At 44.4% G+C, this 24,640-nt stretch overlaps 1 protein-coding gene across 3 annotated transcripts; it reads left to right on the top strand.

The window, feature by feature from the left end:
- Positions 1 to 135: 135 nt before the first annotated feature.
- LOC134396058 (zinc finger protein RFP-like) lies at positions 136 to 21,892 on the top strand. 3 transcript variants are annotated; one of them, XM_063122406.1, is made up of 10 exons: positions 136 to 1,321; positions 1,569 to 1,664; positions 6,036 to 6,151; positions 9,033 to 9,520; positions 10,374 to 10,469; positions 12,273 to 12,503; positions 14,307 to 14,329; positions 16,351 to 16,466; positions 17,175 to 17,207; positions 20,278 to 21,892. In XM_063122406.1, exons 4-10 carry the CDS (start codon positions 9,086 to 9,088, stop codon positions 20,799 to 20,801), a joined length of 1,458 nt encoding a protein of 485 aa, XP_062978476.1. In that variant the 5' UTR covers positions 136 to 1,321; positions 1,569 to 1,664; positions 6,036 to 6,151; positions 9,033 to 9,085; the 3' UTR covers positions 20,802 to 21,892. The 3 variants fall into 3 exon arrangements, with proteins under 3 accessions (XP_062978476.1, XP_062978475.1, XP_062978477.1); XM_063122405.1 differs by having other exon boundaries at positions 136 to 1,664; XM_063122407.1 differs by lacking the exons at positions 136 to 1,321; positions 1,569 to 1,664; positions 6,036 to 6,151 and having other exon boundaries at positions 8,577 to 9,520.
- The last annotated feature ends 2,748 nt before the right edge of the window (positions 21,893 to 24,640 follow it).

Genomic DNA, 24,640 nt, shown 5'->3' with positions numbered 1-24,640 from the left:
GAGGTTAAAAGCACAATTACAAAATACAATATAAAAAGCACAACCAGGATAAAACCACGCAGCAAAATTGATATAAGATTAAAATACAGAGTTAGAACAGTAAAATTTAAATTTAAGTTAAAATTAAGAGTTAAAATACTGAGAGAATAAAAAGGTCTTCGGCTGGCGATGAAAGGAGTACAGTGTAGGCACCAGGCGGACCTCTCTGGGGAGCTCATTCCACAACCGGGGTGCCACAGCGGAGAAAGCCATTAATTGTCTTAATACTCTTGTCTGTTCTAAGCCAAGGGAGAATGGAGTTCTTACCATTACAAATGGAGTTCTTACCATTGTCACCCTCAATTCTGGTTTCCATTTTCCTTGCCCATCTTCTTCCACAAGCAATAAATATGTACCAGCTGAAGTTTCCAGTCTGGAAATTTCAGCTGGTATAAAACAGGGCAGCACATTTACTAACAGGGACTGACCAATGAGACCACATCACGCCAGTCCTTTTCCAGCTTCATTGGCTGCCAGTCCAGGTCCGGGCCCGATTCAAAGTGCTGGTATTAACATCCAAAGCCCTAAACGGCGTGGGGCCAGGCTATCTGAAGGAACGCCTCCTCCCATATGTATCTGCCCAGACTCTAAGGTCATCCTCAGGGGTCCTTCTCTGAGAGCCCCTGCCAAAGGAAGTGAGGCAGGTGGGTACCAGGAGGAGGGGCCTTCTCTGCTGTGGCACCCCGGCTGTGGAATGAGCTCCCTAGAGAGGTTTGCCTGGCGTATGTGTCAGAGTCTTGGTGTGTGAGAGTTCAGGTCAGCAGCATCTGGAACAGGAGCTTAGTAAGGGTTGTCAAGTCCGAGTCCAAGATAACAAACTGGATCAGAAGCCAGGAAGAGTGGTCAGCCGGTCCGGGGTCACAGGGAGGCAGGAGCAGGACAGAGAAGCGATGTCAGTTCAGTCCGAAGTCGAAGGCGGGAGTGAAACAGAGAAGTGATGTAAATCAGGCCAAAGTCGAGAGCTGGATCCAAACGGAGGAAGCAAGGTCCAGTGAAGCAAAGTCGGAACATGGAACAGGCTGGCTGCTAGGAATTATCCCGGGTGTCTGCCAGGAAGCGCAAGGCATCCCGCTTCCTCCTTTTCTAATCCAGGCAGATGACCTCCGCCCTCTCCCCCAGCTGTGCCTCATCACATCAGCCTGCTATTTAAGCATCGCATTCCTCTCCTGCCGATTGTGCACGCGCACACGCCTTCTGACTGACTGCAACTGTACCGCTCGCTTGTGCCGTCGGCATTCCCGAGGACTGGGCGGCTCTACCTCCACCTCCCTAGGAACTTCAGGTAAGGCCAGGTCCTGGTCAACCTGTGCCTCTGGCACCTCCTCTGTTCTGGGATCTTCTTCCCTCTGCAAGCCCATCTCTGGCTCGACTGTGGGAGCAGACACTCCCTCTCCTGCAGGAGTGTTTTCCTCCTCATCCTCATCCGAGGAGGCCTCCCCAAGTACATTCCTAACACTACTCAGGAAGGCTGCTGTGACATCCTGGCCAAAATTTCTATGCAAAGAGGCCCAATTTTACTTTTTTAACAGATTCCAAATGACGATCCACCTATGCAAGTCCAAATGTGAGCAACAGATCCAGATTTGCTGGAGTAGGTAGGACAAAGGGAATGTTGTTCCAAAGAGGTGTGTGCTCCCATTTTACTCTGATGCATATACAATGCTTTATTGCTGAATTGACTGTTTACTTATTAGGGTTTTTGTATGGTGTATATGAAGATGAATATATGAGTATCTTTTGGTGAAGCTTCCGATCTTGTATTAAAGATTTGTCAGATTTTAAAAAGCACACTGGTCTCACTGATTTATTTTATGAAACAAGCTGACTTCTGAAGCTGAAGGAATCTTCTTCTTCTTATTTATTTATATAGCGCCATCAATGTACATGGTGCTGTACAGAGTAAAACAGTAAATAGCAAGACCCTGCCGCATAGGCTTACATTCTAATAAAATCATAATAAAACAATAAGGAGGGGAAGAGAATGCACCAAACAGGCACAGGGTAGGGTAAAACTAACAGTATAAAGTCAGAGCAAAATCAAGTTCTGGAAGCTTTCAGTGCTTCCTGCATGAGGCATTTATTGCAGACTTATGATTCCTTACTCATGTTTGTTTACAAGTTCTTTAGACTCTGTTGCCACACATGCTGGTTGCATGCTACTGCCATTGCAAACATGGCAAAGACTGAATTGCTTGTTTTTCCTCCTAAACCTTCTCCTCACCTCTCATTCTCTCTTACTGTCAACGATGTCACGCTTACTCCGGTCACGGAAGCTCGTAGTCTTGGCTTTATATTTGACTCCTCGCTCTCCTTTACTCCTCACATCGAGGCAGTAGCTAAATCCTGTCGTTTCTTCCTGTATAATATTGCCAGGATTCGATCATTTTTGTCTGTCTCTTCTGCCAAGACTCTTGTTCATGCATTGGTTATTTCTCGGTTGGACTACTGCAACCTTCTCTCTGGCCTTCCTTCGTCTCACATCAGTCTGCTGGTCTCTGTCCACCACTCTGCCGCTAAGATCATCTTCTTGGCCCGCCGCTCTGACCATGTCACTCCACTTCTGAAATCTCTTCATTGGCTTCCAATTCACTCCAGAATCCAATATAAACTTCTCCTGCTGACCTTCAAAGCTCTTCACGGCCTAGCTCCTGCCTATCTCTCCTCTCTCATCTCACACTATCGCCCCGCTCGTGCTCTCCGCTCCTCTGATGCCATGTTTCTCGCCTGCCCAAGAACCTCCACTTCCCTTACTCGGCTTCGTCCTTTTTCTTCTGCTGCCCCTTACGCCTGGAACGCTCTTCCAGAACACTTAAGAACTACAAACTCAATCACTGCTTTTAAAACTCAGCTAAAAACTTTTCTTTTCCCTATAGCCTTCAAATATTGAGTTTGTTCTGACTCTATACTGTTTAGCTTCACCCTGTGCCTGTAAACTGTGTTTACACTTCCCTGTGCCTGTTCGCATTCTCCTTCCCTCTTTATTGTTTACTACAACTTATTAGATTGTAAGCCTACGCGGCAGGGTCCTGCTATTTACTGTGTTATCTGTACAGCACCATGTACATTGATGGTGCTATATAAATAAATAATAATAATAATAATAATTGCATGGCTTGTTGTGTCATGCGAACGTGTGCAGCATGGCTTATTTAAGGGGTGGGGGAAACCCTCAATTGTGTAAACTGGCCCCCAAAGAGAGAGAGGGACAATTTCCTACAGCTCTGGTTGGCTGGCTGAAACCAAGTAGAAACTGGGGGTTCCAGAAGGAGACTGATGGCAGGCTGGCAAGATGAACTGGGGTTTGGTGGATCACTTAGGATACTTGTATTTGTGTGTCTTCTTTGTGTGCGTAAAAAACAACCTGGGGAACACAATGAATCAGCAAAAGCCTGAGATGAGCCTTTACTTTGTAAAGTGGCATCTCCCAAATACCCGGGGGGGGGGGGCTTCCAGAAGGTTGGTGCCACCACAGAGAAGGTCTGCTTTTGGCAAACTGTAGGTTGCCTACTGAATGAATGAATGAAATCTTTATTGCTAAAAGCGATAAGCCATCACAATCTGGTATAATTAGAAAGATAGAATACAAGTAAGAAGATGAGCTAATATAAACACAATAACAATAGTGAGTTTAAAATAAAAAAATGGTAAACAAAAATACAAGAATATAAAAATTGAGAGTCACATTAGCGCAAGTTAAGAGCTCCCCTATGGGGTAGTAGACCAATGTATATAAAGAAGGATAAAAATTTATCTCCAGCTCCACATTATAATACTTTTAAATGGTTTTGATGCCTAGCTCTTAACTTACTTGCAACCAAGGCAAATTTTGCAACCAAAGCAGTGATACATTATTGTCAGCTAACAAGATACATATTTGCTCAAGGGGAGGTCGGTTAGGGTCCACATATTTGGCCAAGGGCTCAAATACTGAATTTGAGCCAGATACAATTGGTCCGTCTGGTGGTGGTCTCTCATGTTTATATATTTTGGGTGGCATGGAATAAAGCCAGACTGCTCGCTTGAGGGAATGGTATCAAAGGCAAAACTGAAGTACTTTGGCCACATAATGAGAAGACAGGATACCCTGGAGAAGAGGCTGATGCTAGGGAAAGTGGAAGGCAAAAGGAAGAGGGGCCGACCAAGGGCAAGATGGAGGGATGATATTCTGGAAGTGACAGACTTGACCTTGGGGGAGCTGGGGGTGGCGACGGCCGACAGAAAGCTCTGGCGTGGGCTGGTCCATGAAGTCATGAAGAGTCGGAAGCGACTGAACGAATAAACAACAACGCAATACAGGTATTCTGGGACAGGAGTTAATCAAAAGATTGGCTACTGAATTTTATTTATTTATTATTGCATTTATATCCCGCCTTTTTTCCTGCAAGGAACCCAAGGCGGCATACATAATCCTCCTTCTCCTCTCCATTTATCCTTCTTCTCTGTGCCCTAAGACCTGGACTTCTTTCACAACAGTCTGGTGGGGTCATGACCGATCTTTCTATAAAAGCAATGATCTCTGAGTTATCTCTGAATTTCAGCACAATAATCTATCATGTCTAATATAATAATGGCCAGAGCCTTATCCGCTGGTTTTATTATAGTAGACTTTTCCTCAAAGCAACTATTGTAAATATTCAGATCTGTCTGGGACAAATTATACCAATTCCTTGAGAAAGTATTCTCCAACTTAATCAAATCACGATGGACTATTTATTTTATTTATTTATTTATTACATTTCTATACTGCCGGAGCTTCATAGGTTCATTGGGCACACAGACAGTTCCCTGGCTCAGTTCCTGGTGTCTCTGATTTAAAAAGATCCATCTCCTTTGGGCTGATTGCCTGATTGGTGGAGTGTCACTTCCAGAGAGAGAAGGCATCACCTGGGCTGGATGGAGCAATAATCTTGTCAGTCTAAGGCTGCTTCATCCTCATTTCCCTTTAGTTCTGATGTTCAGTCTGTGAGTGCCGTTGCTTATGCAGCCAAAAGAGTATCACCTGAGCAGAAGTGAGAGGTATTGGCAGACTCAAGGGAACACTTCAAAATTACACACAACAGACACATGAAACTGGGGATGGGAGACCCTGAAAAGGGGGTATTTGTAGAACAGCTCAATGAATATTAAAAGAGAGCTAGACAAATTCCTGGCGGCTATGTGCTGCCTCCATTGCTTGCAGCACGCCACTTCCTGCGGGTGCCTCACTTTGTGTAACGGAATGGCTTCAAATAGAGGACACCTTCAAATACAGAACAGCTGCCTGGCAGCCCTTGAAATAGAGGCCTTTCCCCTGTGAAGTGGGAGACAAGGCCACCCTAAGAGCTGGATGGACCAATGGTCAGACTCTGTATCAGGCAGCGCCATTGTTGCAATGTTTTGGCAAGTGTTGGACTGGGAGTCGGGAGATCTGGGTTCTAGTCCCCACTGGGCCATGGAAACCCACTGGGTGACTTTGGGCCAGTCACAGACTCTCAGCCCAACCCACCTCACAGGGTTGTTGTGAGGATAAAGTGACAAGGACGATTATGTACGCGCAGCCTTGGGCTCCTTGCAGGAAAAGAGGGGGGATATAAATGCAAGAATAATAAAATAAAGGGAATCTTCTGGCGAAGGCAAAATCCCCAAGAACTTCCTCCTCTTCTGACTCCAGTTTCAGCACTTCTAGAAGGCGCAATGCCCCAACTTGCTTGCAGTTAAACGCTACCCGAGTTGGGAGGAGGAGGAGCAGGCAGGGAAAAAAGAAATTCTCTCTTTCTCTCCCTCCTCCTCCTCCTCCTGTGCTTGCTTGGGGATGGAGCAGGGTTCCTATTTCAGCAATGGCGCAGGCTCAAGGAAACGTGCTTTGCTGGAGGGAGCACTGCTGAGCAACCAGTCCAAAGCCACCCTGCTCTACAACCGAGGGAGACGGAAGGGCTATGGGTACTAGGAGGCCTCCTGGGCAATGAAAGAGTTAAATGCAGTTGGCGAATTAATTAACCTTTGCCTGCCTGTTTTAGAGCAGCTCAGACTGAGCAGGCGCGGTGAGAGCCGAGCCCGGAGCACGTGCTGACTACCTCGCGGCGATTTGGGCGATTCAGAAAGTTTCAAGAATATCAACGCTATCACCTTCTCGGTCTGATCTTACTGCTGTTTTTTTTTAAAATTATTATTATTATTATTATTATTATTATTATTATTATTATTATTATTATTATTTTCTCACTAGTGGTGGTTGCGGATCACTTCTATTCATTTCTGGTTGGGCAGGGGCTGGTTTTCCTGCATTGTCCTCCGCACAAATACTTCTGTTTTTAAAACCCATTCCCGTCAGAGCCCAATTAATTCATTTAAAAATCTTTCCGTGGGGTTTCGTTTGAATACATAGAGGGGTTAAGGGAATGCATTTAAATTTGCTCTGCCATGGTGGGTAAAAAAGTATTTGGGCATGGTGTGCGTTGCAAATTGATAAATTCTCATGTGTGTTTTGTGTATATATTATTATATACTTATTACTGTTTATTTATTATATTTCTGTACTGCCTAATAGCTGAAGCTCTCTTCTTTTTTGTATTATTATTATTGCGATAGAATACACATCGGCATTGACTATTTGCTTCTGTGTGCCAAGTCCTATATGACCTTTTTGTGAACTGCCCAGAGAGCTTTGGCTATTGGGCAGTATAGAATTGCAATGAATAACTAACTAACTAAATAAAGGGATATATACAGGAATTCTATGTAAGTCTACTCAGAAGTAAGTTTCACTGAATTTATCCCATGTAAGTATGCATATGTGTGTGAGAAACAGGTTTTTCGTCTTTCCTGCCTCATCCCTTCTGCTTTCAGTGTTGGAGAAGCCAGGTTATTATTATTATTATTATTATTATTATTATTATTATTATTATTATTATTATTATTATTATTATTTATATAGCACCATCAATGTACATGGTGCTGTACAGAGTAAAACAGTAAATAGCAAGACCCTGCCGCATAGGCTTACATTCTGTCTGCTAGAAACCGCTCTATTTGTGTTTGTTTATTTCTTTCTTTATTGCATCTTTATACCACCCAATAGCCGAAGCTTCCTGGGCGGTTCCCAAAAATTAAAACCATTCGAAGTATAAAACTAACAGTATAAAAACATGATATACAATACAACATAAAAGCGCAACCAGGATAAAATCAGCAGCAGTGCAGAAATACGAATTTAAAACAGCAAAGTTAAAATTGAATTTATAGACTGTTAAAATGCTGAGAGAATAAAAAGGTCTTCTTCACCTGGCGTCTGAAAGAATATAGTGTAGATGCCAGGCAAACTTCTTTTGGCAGGGGCTCATAGAGAAGTACCCTTGAGGATACTTGAGGATGACCTTAGAGTCTGGGCAGGTACATACGGGAGGAGGCGTTCCTTCAGATAGCCTGGCCCCAAGCTGTTTAGGGCTTTAAATGTTAATACCAGCACTTTGAATCGGGCCTGGACCTGGACTGGAGCCAACGAAGCTGGAAAAGGACTGGCGTGATGTGGTCTCGTCGGCCAGTCCCTGTTAGTAACCGTGCTGCCCTGTTTTGTACCAGTTGAAGTTTCTGGACCATTGCTACTCTGTGGGGTGAGGAGGAGGGATTGGTGGGTTGAACTGTTTGTAAAGTTGAGCCTGGAATCCATTTTGTTATGCTGTATAATGCATCTCAGCCACATTTTGAACATGTGGTTTTAAAAAATCCTTTCTTTCCTTTTAGTAGTGGAATTGCACAAATATTGTGGGGTAAATTCCTTCTGTTTAATGTTTGTTGGGCCACATTTTTAAAACAGCAATTTCTAATTATGTCATCCAAACGCTTTCGCTTGCAGTCATGGATTCTTAATTGCCCGCTACCTCAGTTTGCTTGTGTGTGAAATGGGTTTCCTTGTCTCCCATCCCCCGTTCATTGAAATCTTGGAGAAGTGGGATTGTCTACAAATGCCTTTTTCTTTGTTCTGACATACTCTGGATAAACTAGGGTACTTTTTAAGCACTGTAAAAAAGAAAGAAAGAAAAAGACTGCTCTTTCTGTTGGTACTGTGAACTTAGCATGCTGCAACCCAAATTCATTTTCTCTCTTGCAGTCATTGACTTTAATTGGCCCCCTGCCTCAGGGCTTCTCCACATGACCAGTGTATCTCATCTCTGTACGGCTGTTTCTACTTCCTATTCAAGCATAGGCTCTGTATACTGGCTGGTTTTATCTTGCTACATTCCTCCTATTATCTTTTCATGAAGGGATGGAGTGTCTCGTAAGCATCGCTACTCTTGAGAGTCAAATCCTTACATGTGGCAGGTGACGTCCGTGATACCTGCCCTTTCCCCTCCCCTCACAGATTACTGGTTGCTGCGTTGTGATTGACATAGCCCCGCAGTACAGATGGACAGGGACCCCAGGAAACACACGCTGCCCAGAGAGATGGCTTTTGATTGTGTTGCCTGGTGGGCCACTGGAATGCCACCGTGCTGGCCGGGCAATGCAACCAAAAGCCATGTCTGTACATTGGAAGGGCACAGAAGGGGTGACATTCCCATGTCATTGTCATCAGTGTCGTTGCCATAACCGCACCTCTCGCAACCGCTAATTTTACCGTGGTGCAAGTACACGGGCTGGTGCTGGCGCTTTCATGATGAGACCAGGGGAAAGAATGCATTTTCCCTGGGGTAAGAAAGGGGAAAGCATGGGATAACCATTGGAGGACAATGCCGTCATGTAAAGCACCCGGAAAATTCCATGCCTGAGGAACGATGATCACTCAACAAAGCTCAGTTTGCCTGTGTGTGAAATGGGTTTTTTTCCTCTCTCATCCCCTTCCCTTCTGCTTTTAATATGTGGGCTCTGCTGCAAACAGCTTTCTCTGTGTTGTTATTCTGGAGAAATTTCTGCAGGGGAGGGGCAGGTTGGTGGGTTGAACTGTGTAGCGAAAAGTTCGGTTCAGCAAAATAGCTGTCCTTGGTTCCACCTCTAATGACCGCACCTTTCTGTCCCAGCAGTTAGATTGGCCACGAACCTCCATCGGTGTGCATAGTGACTGCTTGGAGTCATGGCGGCTGCTGAAAGCCCCAGGAAGAGGCTTCGAGAGGAAGCGACTTGCTCCGTTTGCCTGGACTTTTTCACGGATCCGGTGATGCTGGACTGTGGGCACAACTTTTGCCAGGCCTGCATCGAGAAGTGCTGGGGTGACGATGCGCCCACAGATGCGTCCAAAGACGTCACCTGTCCTAAGTGTCGAGAGAGAGTTCAGCAGAGGAGCCTGAAACGAAACAAGCAGCTTGCTAATGTGACTGAGATTGCCAAAGAGCTGAGCGTGCTGGTGAAGGCGGAAGGAGGAGGGTGGAAGGTCTGCGAGTGGCACCAGGAGCCCTTGAAGCTCTTTTGCATAGAAGACGAGGCCCCCATCTGCGTGGTGTGCGACAGGTCGAAAGAGCACCGAGCTCACAACGTGGTTCCCCTGCAGGAGGCTGCCCAGGAGTACGAGGTAAAGGCGAGTCCCCATTTCATGGACGGAGGAATATTTTGGGAGGTGCCAAGGCGAGGAGGAGGGAATGACTGCTGAGTGTGTGGTGTTGAGACTGAACTGTCTCCAGCTCTGAAGTGGGGAAGTTCCAAGTCAAGACTAGATTAAAATCAGATCCGCAAAGTCAAAAACAGATTTTTAAAGGGGATAGGATTCACCATTTCAGGGACTGCAGTGTTCCTTCCTTCCTCTCAAGGAGTGATAAATCCAGACTCCAACTGGATGTCGTAACCTAGTCAATCTGTTAAGGCTTTACTGCAGCGGTTCTCAACCTGTGGGTCGGGACCCCTTTGGGGGTCGAACGACCCTTTCACAGGGGTCGCCGAAGACCATCGGAAAACACATATTTCCGATGGTCTTAGGAACCGAGACATTTTATTTATTTGTAATTAGAAATAAATATTTCACAATATATAATTACATATTGTTTTTGTGATCACTATGCTTTAATTATGTTCAATTTGTAACAATGAAAATACATCTTGCCTATCAGATATTTACATTACGATTCATCACAGTAGCAAAATTACAGTTATGAAGTAGCAACGAAAATAATTTTGTGGTTGGGGGTCACCACAACATAAGGAACTGTATTAAAGGGTCGCGGCATTAGGAAGGTTGAGAACCACTGCTTTACTGGGCTAAAGGGGGAGGTAGCTTCGAGACCCCTGCGCACACAAACTCAGCACTGGAAGGCAGGGGGAACAATATTCTTTGATTGGCCTGTCTTTGTTTCTCAGTAGCATTTTGAATCTATTTATATTGACCAAATCTCTACAGAGGAACCAAACTGGCACTCTTGTCTTCTCTCCAGGATCGGATCTGTAGCTGCCTGGAGACACTGAAGATGGAGAGAGAGAAAATTCTGGCATATAAAGCAGATGCGGAAACCGAAAGCCGAGACCTGCTTGTGAGTGTCACTGTTGTTGGAAAGTGAAGACGTATGAGAAAAAATATATGGGGGGGAGGGGAATGAAACATGCAGATGGGTACAAAACCACACAGCAGCCTTGCTCCTCAGAACATTTGTTATTTGAATCATAGAATAGCAGAGTTGGAAGGGGCCTACAAGGCCATCGAGTCCAACCCCCTGCTCAATGCAGGAATCCACCCTAAAGCATTCCCGACAGATGCTTGTCAAGCTGCCTCTTGAAGGCCTCTAGTGTGGGAGACCCCACAACCTCCCTAGGTAACTGATTCTAGTGTGGGAGAGCCCACAACCTCCCTAGGTAACTGATTGGAATGGCCCTGTTCAGAGGAGGGCAACCAAGATGATCAGGGATCTGGAAACAAAGCCCTGTGAAGAGAGACTGAAAGAACTGGGCATGTTTAGCCTGGAGAAGAGAAGATTGAGGGGAGACATGACAGCACTCTTCAAATACTTAAAAGGTTGTCACACAGAGGAGGGCCAGGATCTCTTCTCGATCCTCCCAGAGTGCAGGACACGGAATAACGGGCTCAAGTTACAGGAAGCCAGATTCCAGCTGGACATCAGGAAAAACTTCCTGACTGTTAGAGCAGTGCGACAATGGAATCAGTTACCTAGGGAGATTCTGGGCTCTCCCACACTAGAGGCCTTCAAGAGGCAGCTGGACAAGCATCTGTCGGGGATGCTTTAGGGTGGATTCCTGCATTGAGCAGGGGGTTGGACTCGATGGCCTTGTAGGCCCCTTCCAACTCGGCTATTCTATGATTCTATGATCCGATCTCTTTCCCTGACCAATGCAGGAGAGGTTCTTTTGAGAGCACCATCACCTACAGAGGCTCGTTTGTCAGCGATTAGCTTCATCGTACCAGCGTTATACTGTGAAATCACTGCAAGTTGAATACGAAGGACTCTGAAGTTTTCTACCTTATAATGTGCTTTTACTGTGAAGCACTCTGAACTGTCCTGCTGTGAATCCGCTGCTTCCCTAAAAGAAGCGCTGAAAATAGAATCGTGGAAAGAGCGACTCTTTTTACTCCCCCACAATCCCAAGGCTAATTTTAACGTACTTCCTTGTCCTTCTCCGAACGGCCAATGGGGGCGCAGACGGATGATTTTTAAACTTCACATTAAACAAATGCTTACATCTGCATAAGTTTTGAAGACAAAGACATCAAAATCGGCACAGTAATAAATATTAAGGAGGGCTTTCAGTATACCAAATTTGAATCGGATTGGGTCATCCGTTCATTTTTTAATGACTTTTTTACATCCCCCCTCCTTAAACCCTTTTCCTGGTATGCAAAAGATCATAGGAGCAGGGTGTGATTTAGCTAACAACAACGACAGCTTAACGCTATGGGGGTAATTCAAGGGAAATGGGTACGTGGGATGAAGCTATATGTGTGAAATGGTTTTCTCCCCACAAATTGCTCTGAAATTATGGAATGTGCTCCTTAAGAACTATGATTGTCTCTCAATTTCTTGCCCATGAAAAAGGTTGTCAAGATGTACCTTTTTAAATTACCCTTTAAAAATTTGTAGTTTTTAATGCCTTTAAAGTTTTTACTGTTTCAAGTTTTTATTGTTTTAAATTGTTGTACATCGAATTAATGGCTTTTTTTTTAGCAAACAAGGCAATATATAATGTTACAAATAAATAAATAATGTTGATAGAATCTCCTTGAAAAGTTCCCAAGTTTCCTTTATACGCGATTCTATTCACCTACCTTTTAATATTGCTGAAACACATTATATTCCTGACTTCTTTTCACCTGCTTCTTACAGAAGCAAATGGAAGCTGAGAAGGAAAAGCTAGTGGTTCTGTTCCAACAACTACGCCAGTTTCTGGAAGAGCAAGAGAAACTTCTGCTGGCTCAGATGGACGAGGTGGAGAAGGAGATCGTGATGAAACGGGATGAACACTTGGCCAAAATTTCAGAGGATCTATCGTCTCTGGAAAGAAAAATGCAGGAAATGGAGGAGAAGTGTCAACAGTCATCGAGTGAAATCCTGCAGGTCAGATGGCAAAAACAGCCAAGATTTCTCTTTGTGGCAATACTGGTTCCGACTATGAGAAAAAGAGGCTACTAGCTCTGGTGCTAAGAAATGTCGAAAGAAATTTCTTTATTTTTATCCAAAATATAATTTTTTTTAAAATGTTGAAAACAACTTTCAATCAAACTTGTACAACTCTCAATGTTTTGGATCTGGAGATCCTTCGTCAGGAGCTGTACAACGAAATAAATTACTTTTTGAAGTAATTATAAATTTTAAACCTTCTAGATCAGGCTTCCTCAACCTGGGGCGCTCCAGATGTGTTGGACTACAACTCCCAGAATGCCCCAGCCAGCGATGCAGTACAACACATCTGGAGTGCCCCAGGTTGAGGAAGGCTGATCTAGATATTTTTTACAAAACCGCAGTGGAGTTTTACAAAACTGCTGATGGATAAAGAATGAACAGTGGTTTTGTAAAAAATATCTAGAAGGTTTTACATTTATAATTACTTCAAAAAGTAATTTATTTCATTGTACAGCTCCTGATGAAGGATCTCCGGATCTGAAATGTTGAGCGTTGTACAAGTTTGATTGAAACTTGTTTTGAACATTTTTAAATTTTAATATTTCGGATAAAAATAAAGAAATTTCTTTTGTCATTTCTTAGCACCAGAGCTAGTAGCCTCTTTTTCTCACAGCCTTTTCGTAGTGCTTTCCCCCCTTTTTCCTCAAATACTGGTTCTGAACCTTTTGGGCACATTCTTTACTTACACAAGTTGTAGAGAGCCCGAATCTATGTTATGGGTAACTGGGTTTATAATGTCCAGGACCATGCAAAAGAGGAACGAGATCATACATTCCCCTTCACTTGGGCTATTCTGAACTAGAGGGTTGTTCCCATGCTAGTCATTATTCTGGAATTGCCCCCTTCCATTCACTAAGAATACTGTTCTCAGTCTCTTGTATTATGGTGTTTTTTGACTTGACCCTTCTACTTGGATCTGATTTGAGGAATCACAGAATAGCAGAGTTGGAAGGGGCCTATAAGGCCATGGAGTCCAACCCCCTGCTCAAGGCAGGAATCTACCCTAAAGCATACCTGACAGATGGTTGTCCAGCTGGAGAATTCTTTTCACTCCAAACATAATTGTATCAGCACCCTGATGTATATAATTTATAGGGTGACCACATGAAAAGGAGGACAGGGCTCCTGTATCTTTAACAGTTGCACAGAAAAGGGAATTTCAGCAGGTGTCATTGGTATGCATGTCGCACCTGGTGAAATGTCCTCTTCATCACAACAGTTAAAGCTGCAGGAGCTATACTGCAGCTATACCGTGACCAGATTTAAAAGAGGGCAGGGCACCTGCAGCTTTAACTGTTGTGATGAAGAGGAAATTTCACCAGGTTCCCCATATATACAAATGACACCTGCTGAAATTCCCTTTTCTATACAACTGTTAAGATACAGGAGCCCTGTCCTCCTTTTCATATGATCGCCCTAATGTAATATAAGCTGGCAAAGTGGTACTGGGGCTTTTCAGGGCTACCATGACTTTAATTAACAGCATCCTTGTAGCTTTTACTGTTGTAACTTTTGGGAACAGGATGCTGGATAAGACAGATGCTTTGCATTTGCTCCTTTTGAGAATTCTTGTCCATTATTTACTTATCTGCTTCAGTTTTCAAGAGTTTTAAATAGATTGCCTTGTATTGCACTGAAATGACCACCCTTTGACTGCGGAATTCATTGTGCTAATGATTTCCCTACACAGAGCAGTAAGCACTGATGAGATCCCTTTTATGTCTCCTTTCCCTCTAGGGTATAAGAAGCACCTTTAAGAGGTAAGTGGATCCAAGTCACTTGCCACCATGCTACTGGGAAGGCTCAGAATAGCAGGAGTGGCGTTTGGCCCTCCAGGCTGCTTGTGTGTGCGTGTAGGGTGGAGGAGTACAGGTTGTCTGAAGTGTTTATCCCTAAGGTGATTGGAAATATCATTCATTCATTGTAAACCACTCAGAGAGTCATAGAATCATAGAATAGCAGAGTTGGAAGGGACCTACAAGGCCATCGAGTCCAACCCCCTGCTCAATGCAGGAATCCACCCTAAAGCATCCCTGACAGATGCTTGTCTAGCTGCCTCTTGAAGGCCTCTAGTGTGGGAGAGCCCACAACCTCTCTAGGTAACTGATTCCATTGTCGTACTGCTCTAACAGTCAGGAAGTTTTTCCTGATGTCCAGCTGGAATCTGGCTTCCTTTAACTTGAGGCCGTTATTCCGTGTCCTGCACTCTGGGAGGATTGAGAAGAGATCGTGGCCCTCCTCTGTGTGACAACCTTTTAAGTATTTGAAGAGTGCTCTCATGTCTCCCCTCAAGCTTTGGCTATGGGGTGGTATATAAATGCAATAAATAAATAAATATATCTTTAAATTTCCATCTTTAGGGAACTACAAAAACACAGAAAGGCATTTTACTGTCATGTGAAATCCCCAAGACTCATAGCATTCCCCGTCATTCTGATGTTTAACACTGTGCCATTGCTTATGTAGCCAAAACAGCTTCACCAAAGCCCAAGGTTTGCAGAAGTATGAACAAATATTTATTGGGCGAGGACTTTAAGGGGGGAAACAAATCCCCCAAACAGCCCAATGAGGATGGAGCAATGGAGCATGCTCAGTGGATATGGAATGCTGGCTGCCTCCTGAGAAGGAAAACGGGTTGGAATGAACAGGAGTGTCCTGGAGTGCAGGGTGACTGGAATACGAGTGTATAGGAGCACCCCACACTGCAACATTTTGTGGCAGGTCCCATGCATTCATTAGTCTATCTACCCTTTTAGAGAGCCATGTGCACTACATCACTTGTGAAACACAGCACTCACATGTCTCTTGGCCCCACCACTATGCCATACTTTACAGCTGCTTCTATATGCAGCTATAAAGTTGTGTTATGTTAGCATACCATCAACTGTTTACCAGCCCAGATGAAAAAGAAATAATAGAATCATAGACTAGTAGAGTTGGAAGGGGCCTACAAGGCCATTGAGTCCAACTCCCCGCTCAATGCAGGAATCCACCCTAAAGCATACCTGACAGATGGTTGTCCAGCTGCCTCTTGAAGGCCTCTAATGTGGGAGAGCTCACAACCTTAGTATGTACAGTTTTGCATTTTAAATTGAAATCATTACATTACCAACACTATAAGAAAAATCTGGAGTTTGCCAGCCCAGTCGTTGACATATTTGCCACTACCCTTATGATCTGCTGCTGTCTGGCTGGTCCTTTGGGGACCCGCAGGGCTGCGAGGCCCTATGCATCTGCCCCAAGGTCCAGCCCAAGGTGCATCCTTGCTCAGAAGCAGCCATTTATTCTTCATGATGTATAGTTGGGTTTTGGGGGTTTCGGAGTCCCGGGATCTGTCCATACATGGGGAAAGCCCAACGGTGTCTGTGGATTTGCGCTGCGTCAGGTAGACAATGCAGACGAAAGCTGAAGCTGCACATTGAAAAATTTGGGGACTTAACCACTGTGTGATGGTCAATTTGGGGCCAATCCACCTTCCACAAGGAAGAGAGTGGGGGCGGCTCTGGTCCCCAGATGACTGTTCAGTAACCCCACACTCCCTCCTCAGCATCAGGATTACCCCACGCCACCCTTGGGGAAGGAAACCGCAGGTTTTTTGAGGGACGCGGTGCCAACCCAGTGCCATGAAGACACCCCCATAGTCGGGGAGAGTCCCCTCTGCAAAGCACCTCCATCCCACTTTGTCTTTCTGCAGCTGCCTGAGTCCCTTAGCTGGTGTTCCTTTCTTTGGGGAATTCTAGATTTGACAGAGCCTGGGTGAACATTTGTTTCTCTCCTCCAGGTATGAGAAGAATACATTTGAGAAATCTGTGGCTTTCCCCAATGCACTGAAGTGGAGGATTTGGGACTTCTCTGATATAAATCCCTTTCTGGAGGGTTGCATGAAGCAGTTCAAAGGTACCGAAGAGTGGCTGCAAAGGAATTCACACTGTGTATTGAGCTGGTCCAGATGTCAGTGGAAAAAGGTCACTAGTAATGTTGTGTGGGTTGGAAAAATGGGGAAGTTAAGGTACAATCCTATGCATGTTCAGACAGAGGAAAGTCCCGCAACTCCCAGCATTCCCAAGCCACCATGGGAACATTTTTTTCGTCCTTCGTGTTCTAAGTTGAGAAGACAAAATAAGTTCGTTGGTGAAAGGGCTCAGTTTAAAATTGTTTCTGCAAATTTAGCACATGTATTCTTATGTATCCAAACTTAACTAACCTGCCTACTTGGAAACGTTGAGAAAATTCCCATTTATTTATTTATTACATTTATATACCACCCCATAGCCTAAGCTCTCTGGGCAGTTTACAACAGTTAAAAATTGTAAACATTAAAAAGTATAACAAAATTTAAAAACCATTGGAAACATAAAAACAACAGGAGAAGGCAAACTTGAATACTTGTAAACAAAGAAGATTTGGAGGGAGGATTTCTCTCACTTCCACCTCTGTGAGATTCTTGTCAGAATTCACTTAAACCTTTACTTGAAATAAGGAAGAATGGACAAAATACTGACATCAAATGATTTTTGAGCGGGGGATGGGGTGGTGGTGTAGTTCCAAGATTTGTTCTAAGCAGAACAATGTGATGTTTTGTCCCTCTTGTCTTTCCTTCCCCAGATGCCCTGATATCTGGACTTCAGCTGAAGAAAGGTAAAGCGTGGGATATGATAGAGCACCAGAATTAGCAAAGGAGTTGGGAGATGGAGGGATTTGGATCTTGTCAGAAAGTTGTCTGCTTATTACTTGGCTCAGCAATACTACAAACGAGAAGGATCTTGGAATTGTTGTAGATTGCAAGCTGAATATGAGCCAACAGTGCGATATGGCTGCAAGAAAGGCCAATGCTATTTTGGGCTGCATTAATAGAAGTATAGCTTCCAAATCACGTGAGGTACTGGTTCCTCTCTATTCGGCCCTGGTTAGGCCTCACCTAGACTATTCCGTCCAGTTCTGGGCACCACAATTCAAGAAGGACGCAGACAAGCTGGATTGTGTTCAGAGGAGGGCAACCAGGATGATCAGGGGTCTGGAAACAAAGCCCTATGAAGAGAGACTGAAAGAACTGGGCATGTTTAGCCTGGAGAAGAGAAGGTTGAGGGGAGACATGATAGCACTCTTCAAATACTTAAAAGGTTGTCACACAGAGGAGGGCCAGGATCTCTTCTCGATCCTCCCAGAGTGCAGGACACGGAATAACGGGCTCAAGTTAAAGGAAGCCAGATTCCGGCTGGACATCAGGAAAAAGTTCCTGACTGTTAGAGCAGTACGACAATGGAATCAGTGACCTAGGGAGGTTGTGGGCTCTCCCACACTAGAGGCCTTCAAGAGGCAGCTGGACAAGCATCTGTCAGGGATGCTTTAGGGTGGATTCCTGCATAAAGCAGGGGGTTGGACTTGATGGCCTTGTAGGCCCCTTCCAACTCTGCTATTCTATGATTCTATGATTCTATTTGATCGCATTCCCCCCCTGGTTGTGCCCTGGGGCCGCTGGAACAATAAATGAGACGAGTAGGAAAAGAGGCAACTCTTATTTATGTCAATGTTGATATATCTTCACACATACAGTGGTGGCCAAAATTGTGGACACTTTTTGAATTTTTTGATGTTTTGCAACATTGCATGCTTATAGAAAATGTTCCGTTTCACGAAATTCAAATATTTATATATCAATTAAAATACCTGATTCATGTAATACAACAATCCTGCTTCTTTTCCTGGGTGTCCAATCAACTCTTTTCTTTAGTGCCATTGCTCTATTTATGATGTACATACATACACTTTTAATTTGAGAAATACTTCAAATATTTATTTATTTTATGTATTTATTTATTACGTTTTTATACCGCTCAATAGCCAAAGCTCTCTGGGCGGTTCACAAAAATTAAAATGATGAAGAGCATAAAAACAACCAACAATCTAAAAACACAAATACAAAATACAATATAAAAAGCACAACCAGGATAAAACCACGCAGCAAAAATTGACATAAGTTAAAATATGGAATTAAAACAGCGAAGTTTAAATTTGTTAATAGGTGTTAAAATACTGAGAAAATAAAAAGTTCTTCAGCTGGCGATGGAAGGAATACAATGAAGGCGCCAGCCGAACCTCTCGTTCCACAGCCGGGGTGCCACAGCAGAGAAGGCCCTCCTCCTGGTATATTCACACAATCTCCAATTGCGCTTCAGTTACAGAACAAACAGCAAAACTGACTTTCCCTAACTTGAAACATGATGTATCGCAGCTACTGCCATGTGATTGGTCCCCAAAACAAGGACTGTGATTGGCCAGTAGGGTTTGCAGTTCCAATTCGCTTCTTCACTCAATCACACCTGTTTGTTTTTAGACTAAAGTAAGCATAACTTTTTTTGTACTGCAGATATTTGCATTCTGTTTTTTGTATTGAATTCAGCATTAAATTATCTTTCAATTGATATATAAACATTTGCATTTCGTGAAACAGAACATTTTCTATAAGCTTGCAAAGTTGCAAAACATGAAAATTTCAAAAAGTGTCCACAATTTTGGTCACCACTGTATTGATTCCTTTGACATAAAACTGTCCACCTGGATCAGGAAAAGGGTCTGTCAAATCCAGCATTATATTTCCATCAGTGGCCAAGCCATGTGCAGGGGATGAAGGGAGTTGCCACGGAAATGGTTGTCTGAAGTGGATAAGGTGAAAAGAAGGGAGAAACAGGTTCTCGGGCTGCAAAGGATTTATTGATACAAAGCCCGTCACGTTTCGTCCTGTGTCTTTTCGAAAGGCCTTCTTCAGGAGGTTGTAAGAAAAAATTGCAGATTTTCGTCTAACACTGGGCTGCATCATCTGATACTCAATGCAGCCCAGTGTTAGAGGAAAATCTGCAATTTTTCCTTCTTTTCACCTGACTTGGATGCTTCAAAGTGGACAAGGTTCTTCTCCAGGTGACCAGACAAGGGGGATCTCCTTCCCTTTCCCTTAGCCATCAAATCATTGTCATGACGAGATGTTCCTGGGCTATTAACCCTTGTGGATTTAGTGGCCTGCAAATCTACTGAGATGAATCTTGGAGCTTCTAGATAGAAAGAGACTTCGCGATTCTAAGACACACTTTTCCCCCCATATAAACATCTCTAAAAATGGGGTGCGTCTTAGAATCGCAGGTGTGTCTTAGGGGTTTTTTTTCTGTTGGTGGTACTGAAATTAGTGTGTGTTTTACAATTGATGGTGTCTTACAATCGAAGAAATACAGTAGCTCTTTTTAGACCGAAACGCTGAGTTTGTTTAGTTTTCCTTCAAAGCCATCGAAGATTGGCAAGTTCATAGAATCATAGAATCATAGAATAGCAGACTTGGAAGGGGCCTACAAGGCCATCTAGTCCAACCCCCTGTTCAATGCAGGAATCCACCCTAAAGCATCCCTGACAGATGCTTGTCCAGCTGCCTCTTGAAGGCCTCTAGTGTGGGAGAGCCCACAACTTCCCTAGGTAACTGGTTCCATTGTCGTACTGCTCTAACAGTCAGGAAGTTTTTCCTGATGTCCAGCCGGAATCTGACTTCCTTTAACTTGAGCCCGTTATTCCGTGTCCTGCACTCTGGGAGTTGTCTGCCCCTCTCCCTTCTTAGGGGAAAGGTAATTCCTGTGGTGTCCCTCCAGGATGGGAATGTAACAGGGTCTCCTGGTTGATTCTATTTAATATATTTTCCTTCCTCATCTCTCCTCACCCCTACCAACAGCAAACGTATCTCTTGATCCAGACACAGCAAATTACATGCTCATCCTGTTTGAGGATCATAAAAGTGTGAGAGAAGTAGAGACAGATGAAGAAGGTGAAGACGACCTGCCCGACAACCCTGAGAGATTTGATGAGTGCAGCTTTTTGTTGGGGCGTGAGGGATTCACGGCTGGCAGGCATTTCTGGGAAGTCGCTGTGAAGAATGAGGGGCAATGGTCTGTGGGAGTGGCCAGAAAGTCTATGAGGAGGAAGGGCCAGCTCACCTATGACACCGAGGAAGGGATCTGGGATCTGGGGGAGTGGGATGGTGAGTGCAGGCATTCCCAAAGCGATGATCCATTGTCAGTGAGTGGAGAGCTCAAGAGGATCCGTGTGAGTCTGAACCACGATGGGGGTCGGGTGGCCTTTTACAATGCTGATACTGCGGCCCTGATTTTTGTGTACACAGCAGCCCCATTCTCCGGGGAGACCCTCCTCCCCTTCTTTTCGCTGTCAGGAACAGTTGTCTTGACCATCGCTCCTTAAGGTGGTCAAAGATGGGGACGGATGCACACAAACCCACAGCCGTTCCGACACGTTTTGCCTCCTCCCCTGGGGACTGGGCGCCGGCCCTTGTGCCTATCAGGAGTCTTACCTCCTCCCGCTGAGCCAATTTCAAAATAAATTTAAAAAGGCAAGAAATCTTACAAGAAATCAATAAAGCACCTGATAAAACCTCCGTCGCCACCCCTGTTCCTGTGTGTGTCAATCTCTCCATCCTTCACTAAGGTGTACCTCACAAACCTTTCTGCATGCACTCACCAGACCTGGATGTTTAATAAAACAAATTGCAGTGTACTGACAGCTTTGCAAGAGCTGACACAGGCTTCACGTCCCTCACCAAATTTAACGAAAAGGGAGCTGGCCTTTGTTCCTCCCTCTTGCAAATTTTCCTCTTTCCTTTGTAGCTTTATTAGAGGCAGTAACCCGTTGTCTTAATACCCTTATCTGTTCTAAGTAAAGGAAGAACTCAAAATAGAAGCTGGTGGTTCTGACATTAGTGGGTCTGGGAATCTTCCCTGGGTTTCAGTCGGAACGCTAATAAAAGAGCTCTCCATGGTGCTGACTATTTTGGGCATTGGGTTCAGCACTTTGGATACCCCCCTTAGAGTTCCGACTAGTTCTCATTGAATCCACCCAACAATTCTGGTTTCCCTTGGCCTGTCTTCCTACCCACACTTCCACAAGCCATAATTATTCTAAAAAGCCAAACAAACCCGCCAAAAACATCCAGCATTCATTGTTGCGGCTCGGGGAGGCTGCAGTGACGTTCTGGGCAAAATCTCTATGCAAAGAGGCCCAATTTACTTTTTTAAGATTCCAAATGAGGAACCTCCTATGCAAGAAGTCCCAATAGGAGCAACGGATCCTGATTTGGGGAAGCAGGCTGAGCAAAGGGAACATGGTTCTAAAACGCAAGGTGGCTGGTGCTCCCGTTTTACAGGGATGCAGATCCAGTGCTTAATAGTTGAACTGAATCTGTATTTACTTTTTTTGGGTGGGGTATGATGTATATGTTTGTTTCAGTGAGGCCTATAATGTTCTTGTATTAAAGATTTCCCTGCACACTTCAAAAAGCATCCTAGTCTCATTGATTTATGTAATAAGCTGACTTCTCAAATTCAAGGAATCTGGAAAAGGGTCTTGGAAACTAACCGTGACTGCAGGGCAGGTTGACATGGGAGAAGACGGCCCTTCATATACCTTCGTCCACACAACCCTTTTTCTAAGGGATTCAGAGGGACTTACAAGGGTCTCATTCCGTTCTCCATTGGTCCTATCGTGTTGGTGGAGTCATCTGCATGTTTAGCCTGGAGAAGAGAAGATTGAGGGGAGACATGATAGCACTCTTCAAATACTTGAAAGGTTGTCACACATAAGAGGGCCAGGATCTCTTCTCGATCCTCCCAGAGTGCAGGACACAGAATAACAGGCTCAAGTGACAGGAAGCCAGATTCCGGCTGGACATCAGGAAAAACTTCCTGACTGTAAAGAGCAGTATGACAATGGAACCAGTTACCTAGGGAGGTTTGTTTATTTATTTATTACATTTCTATACCGACCAATAGCCGGAGCTCTCTGGGTGGTTGTGGGCTCTCCCACACTAGAGGCCTTCAAGAGGCAGCTGGACAACCATCTGTCAGGGATGCTTTAGGGTGGATTCCGGCATTGAACGGGGTTGGACTCGATGGCCTTATAGGCCCCTTCCAACTTTACTATTCTATGATTCTCTGATCACTGCTGGCCCTGAATGTTGGGAAGTATATAAGAACATAAGGGCCATGCTGGATCTGATCCAGCATTCTGTTCACACAGTGTATGCGTCAGGGCATGCAAAAAAGTACTGGGGGCATGTCCCTACCGCCTTCTGGTGAGGCTTGCACTCCCGAACCATATGCAGTGAGGCACTGTGGTAGCTGGAATGGGGCCTTCTAGCAGTGTGTGCACGCATGTGTATAGTGTTACATGGGACCACGCAAGAGGACTGCCCAGAGAGTTGTGATATCATAGGCTTCCTCTGCATCTGCAAGGTAGGTGCATGTGTGTTGTCAACGTGGTCTCTGCTTGGTGGGTTATTCCAACTTCTTTTCCTTTTCTTGTCTTGCTTTGTCTTGTTTTTCCTCTGTCTTGTCTTTTAGAACTCAGAGCGCTACAAAAACTTACATGGGCTTCACGCCACTCAAGAAAACTAACTAATGAGGATCGGTCTTTCCCTTCTCTCTTGCAAAGTTTCCCCTTTGCTCTGTAGTCTTTTTCTTAAGCAGTAATCCATTCATCAATGGAGGTCACAGGGGCAGTGCCTCCCACCATTGCCACCCACAATTCTGGTCTCCATTACCCTTGCTCGTCTTCCCACCCAGACTTCCACAAGCCATAAATATTCCAGAAAACAAACAAGCCCACCCAAAATATCCTCCTTCGTTGTTGCTACTCAGGGAGGCTGCTCTGACTTTCGGCAGGATGTTTATGCAAAGAGGCCCAATTTACACATTTGACAGATTCCAAATAATAACAATAATAAATTTATTTCTAACCCGCCTCTCCATCCCGATCCAGGCGGGGAACAACAAGAAGCATTTGGCATTGACCTCTCCTGGAGCAAAAGGTAAGGATGGCAGAACTTCTGTCTTCTGCGGCTAGAAAGTCCTTTACATAAAAGCCACGCTGAGAGTGTAGGTGCTTGCCTGCACATGCTCAACTTGCATATTTCTAAATAAACAAGTATTTCAAAGCTACTTTTCTAGCTTCCATAATGACCCAACTCAAATCCTTCCTTACATCAAGGCTTTTTTCCTTCTCTTCACTCCCCCCCCCATTTTAAAGGAAAACCCCCACAATGGTGGCATTTCTTCTTGGTATTATATGGCCAACCCCTGAAGAAGAGGTCAAGATTTTCCATATTTATTTTGCAATATGCAGCCCTGCTCCCAAAATCTCCTTCAGTGTCTAAGAAGCAGTGTCTAAGGAAGCCTTCCTGAATGTGGAACCCCCTCCAAATGTTTTGGACTTCAACTCCCATCAGGCCCAGTCAGCATGGTCAGGAGTGCTGGGAGTTGTGGTCCTGAGTCCAAGACACCTGGAAGGTACACTCCTGTGTGTATCCCTAGATGGTCACCCAACACCACATAAGGCTCTCAGAGCCATACAAGTAGGGTGACCATATGGAAAGAAGGACAGGGCTCCTGTATCTTTAACAATTGCATAGAAAAGAGAATATCAGCAAGTGTCATTGTTATACATGTAGCAGGTGTCATTGTTATACATCCCTCCTCATCACAACAGTTAAAGCTGCAGGTGCCCTTCTCTCTTTTGTATCTGGTCACCCTACGCAGGACGCCTGCAGCTTTAACAGTTTTGATGAAGAGGGAATTTCACCATGTGTTGCATGTATTCAACAGACACCTGCTGAAATTTCCTTCTCTATACAACTGTTAAAGATACAGGAGCCCTGTCCTCCTTTTCATATGGTCACCCTACATGTATGAATGCAGGTGTTCAGATGCAAATTTAGACATAATTACTATACTTTATAAATAGCAATACAAAACACGTCCCCACAGTGGGGAAAACTCTGACCGAGTGACTCCTGTACCTTCTCAGTTTGCTGTTCAGGTGCTAATTGAATGGGCCAATTGGAGGCCCCCCTTCTTCTGAGAGTCGTTAGTTTTCAAACCAGATATGGATTGAATCAATAGGGTGACCCTATGAAAAGGAGGACAGGGCTCCTGTCTCTTTAACAGTTGTATTGAAAAGGGAATTTCAGCAGGTGTCATTTGTATATATGGGGAACCTGGTGAAATTTCGTCTTCATCACAACAGTTAAA

Source organism: Elgaria multicarinata, chromosome 3 (genome assembly GCF_023053635.1).
Source record: "Elgaria multicarinata webbii isolate HBS135686 ecotype San Diego chromosome 3, rElgMul1.1.pri, whole genome shotgun sequence".
NCBI lineage: Eukaryota > Metazoa > Chordata > Lepidosauria > Squamata > Anguidae > Elgaria > Elgaria multicarinata.
Note: the sequence above shows the minus strand (reverse complement) of the source record. Positions and strands in the feature narration are given on the sequence as shown.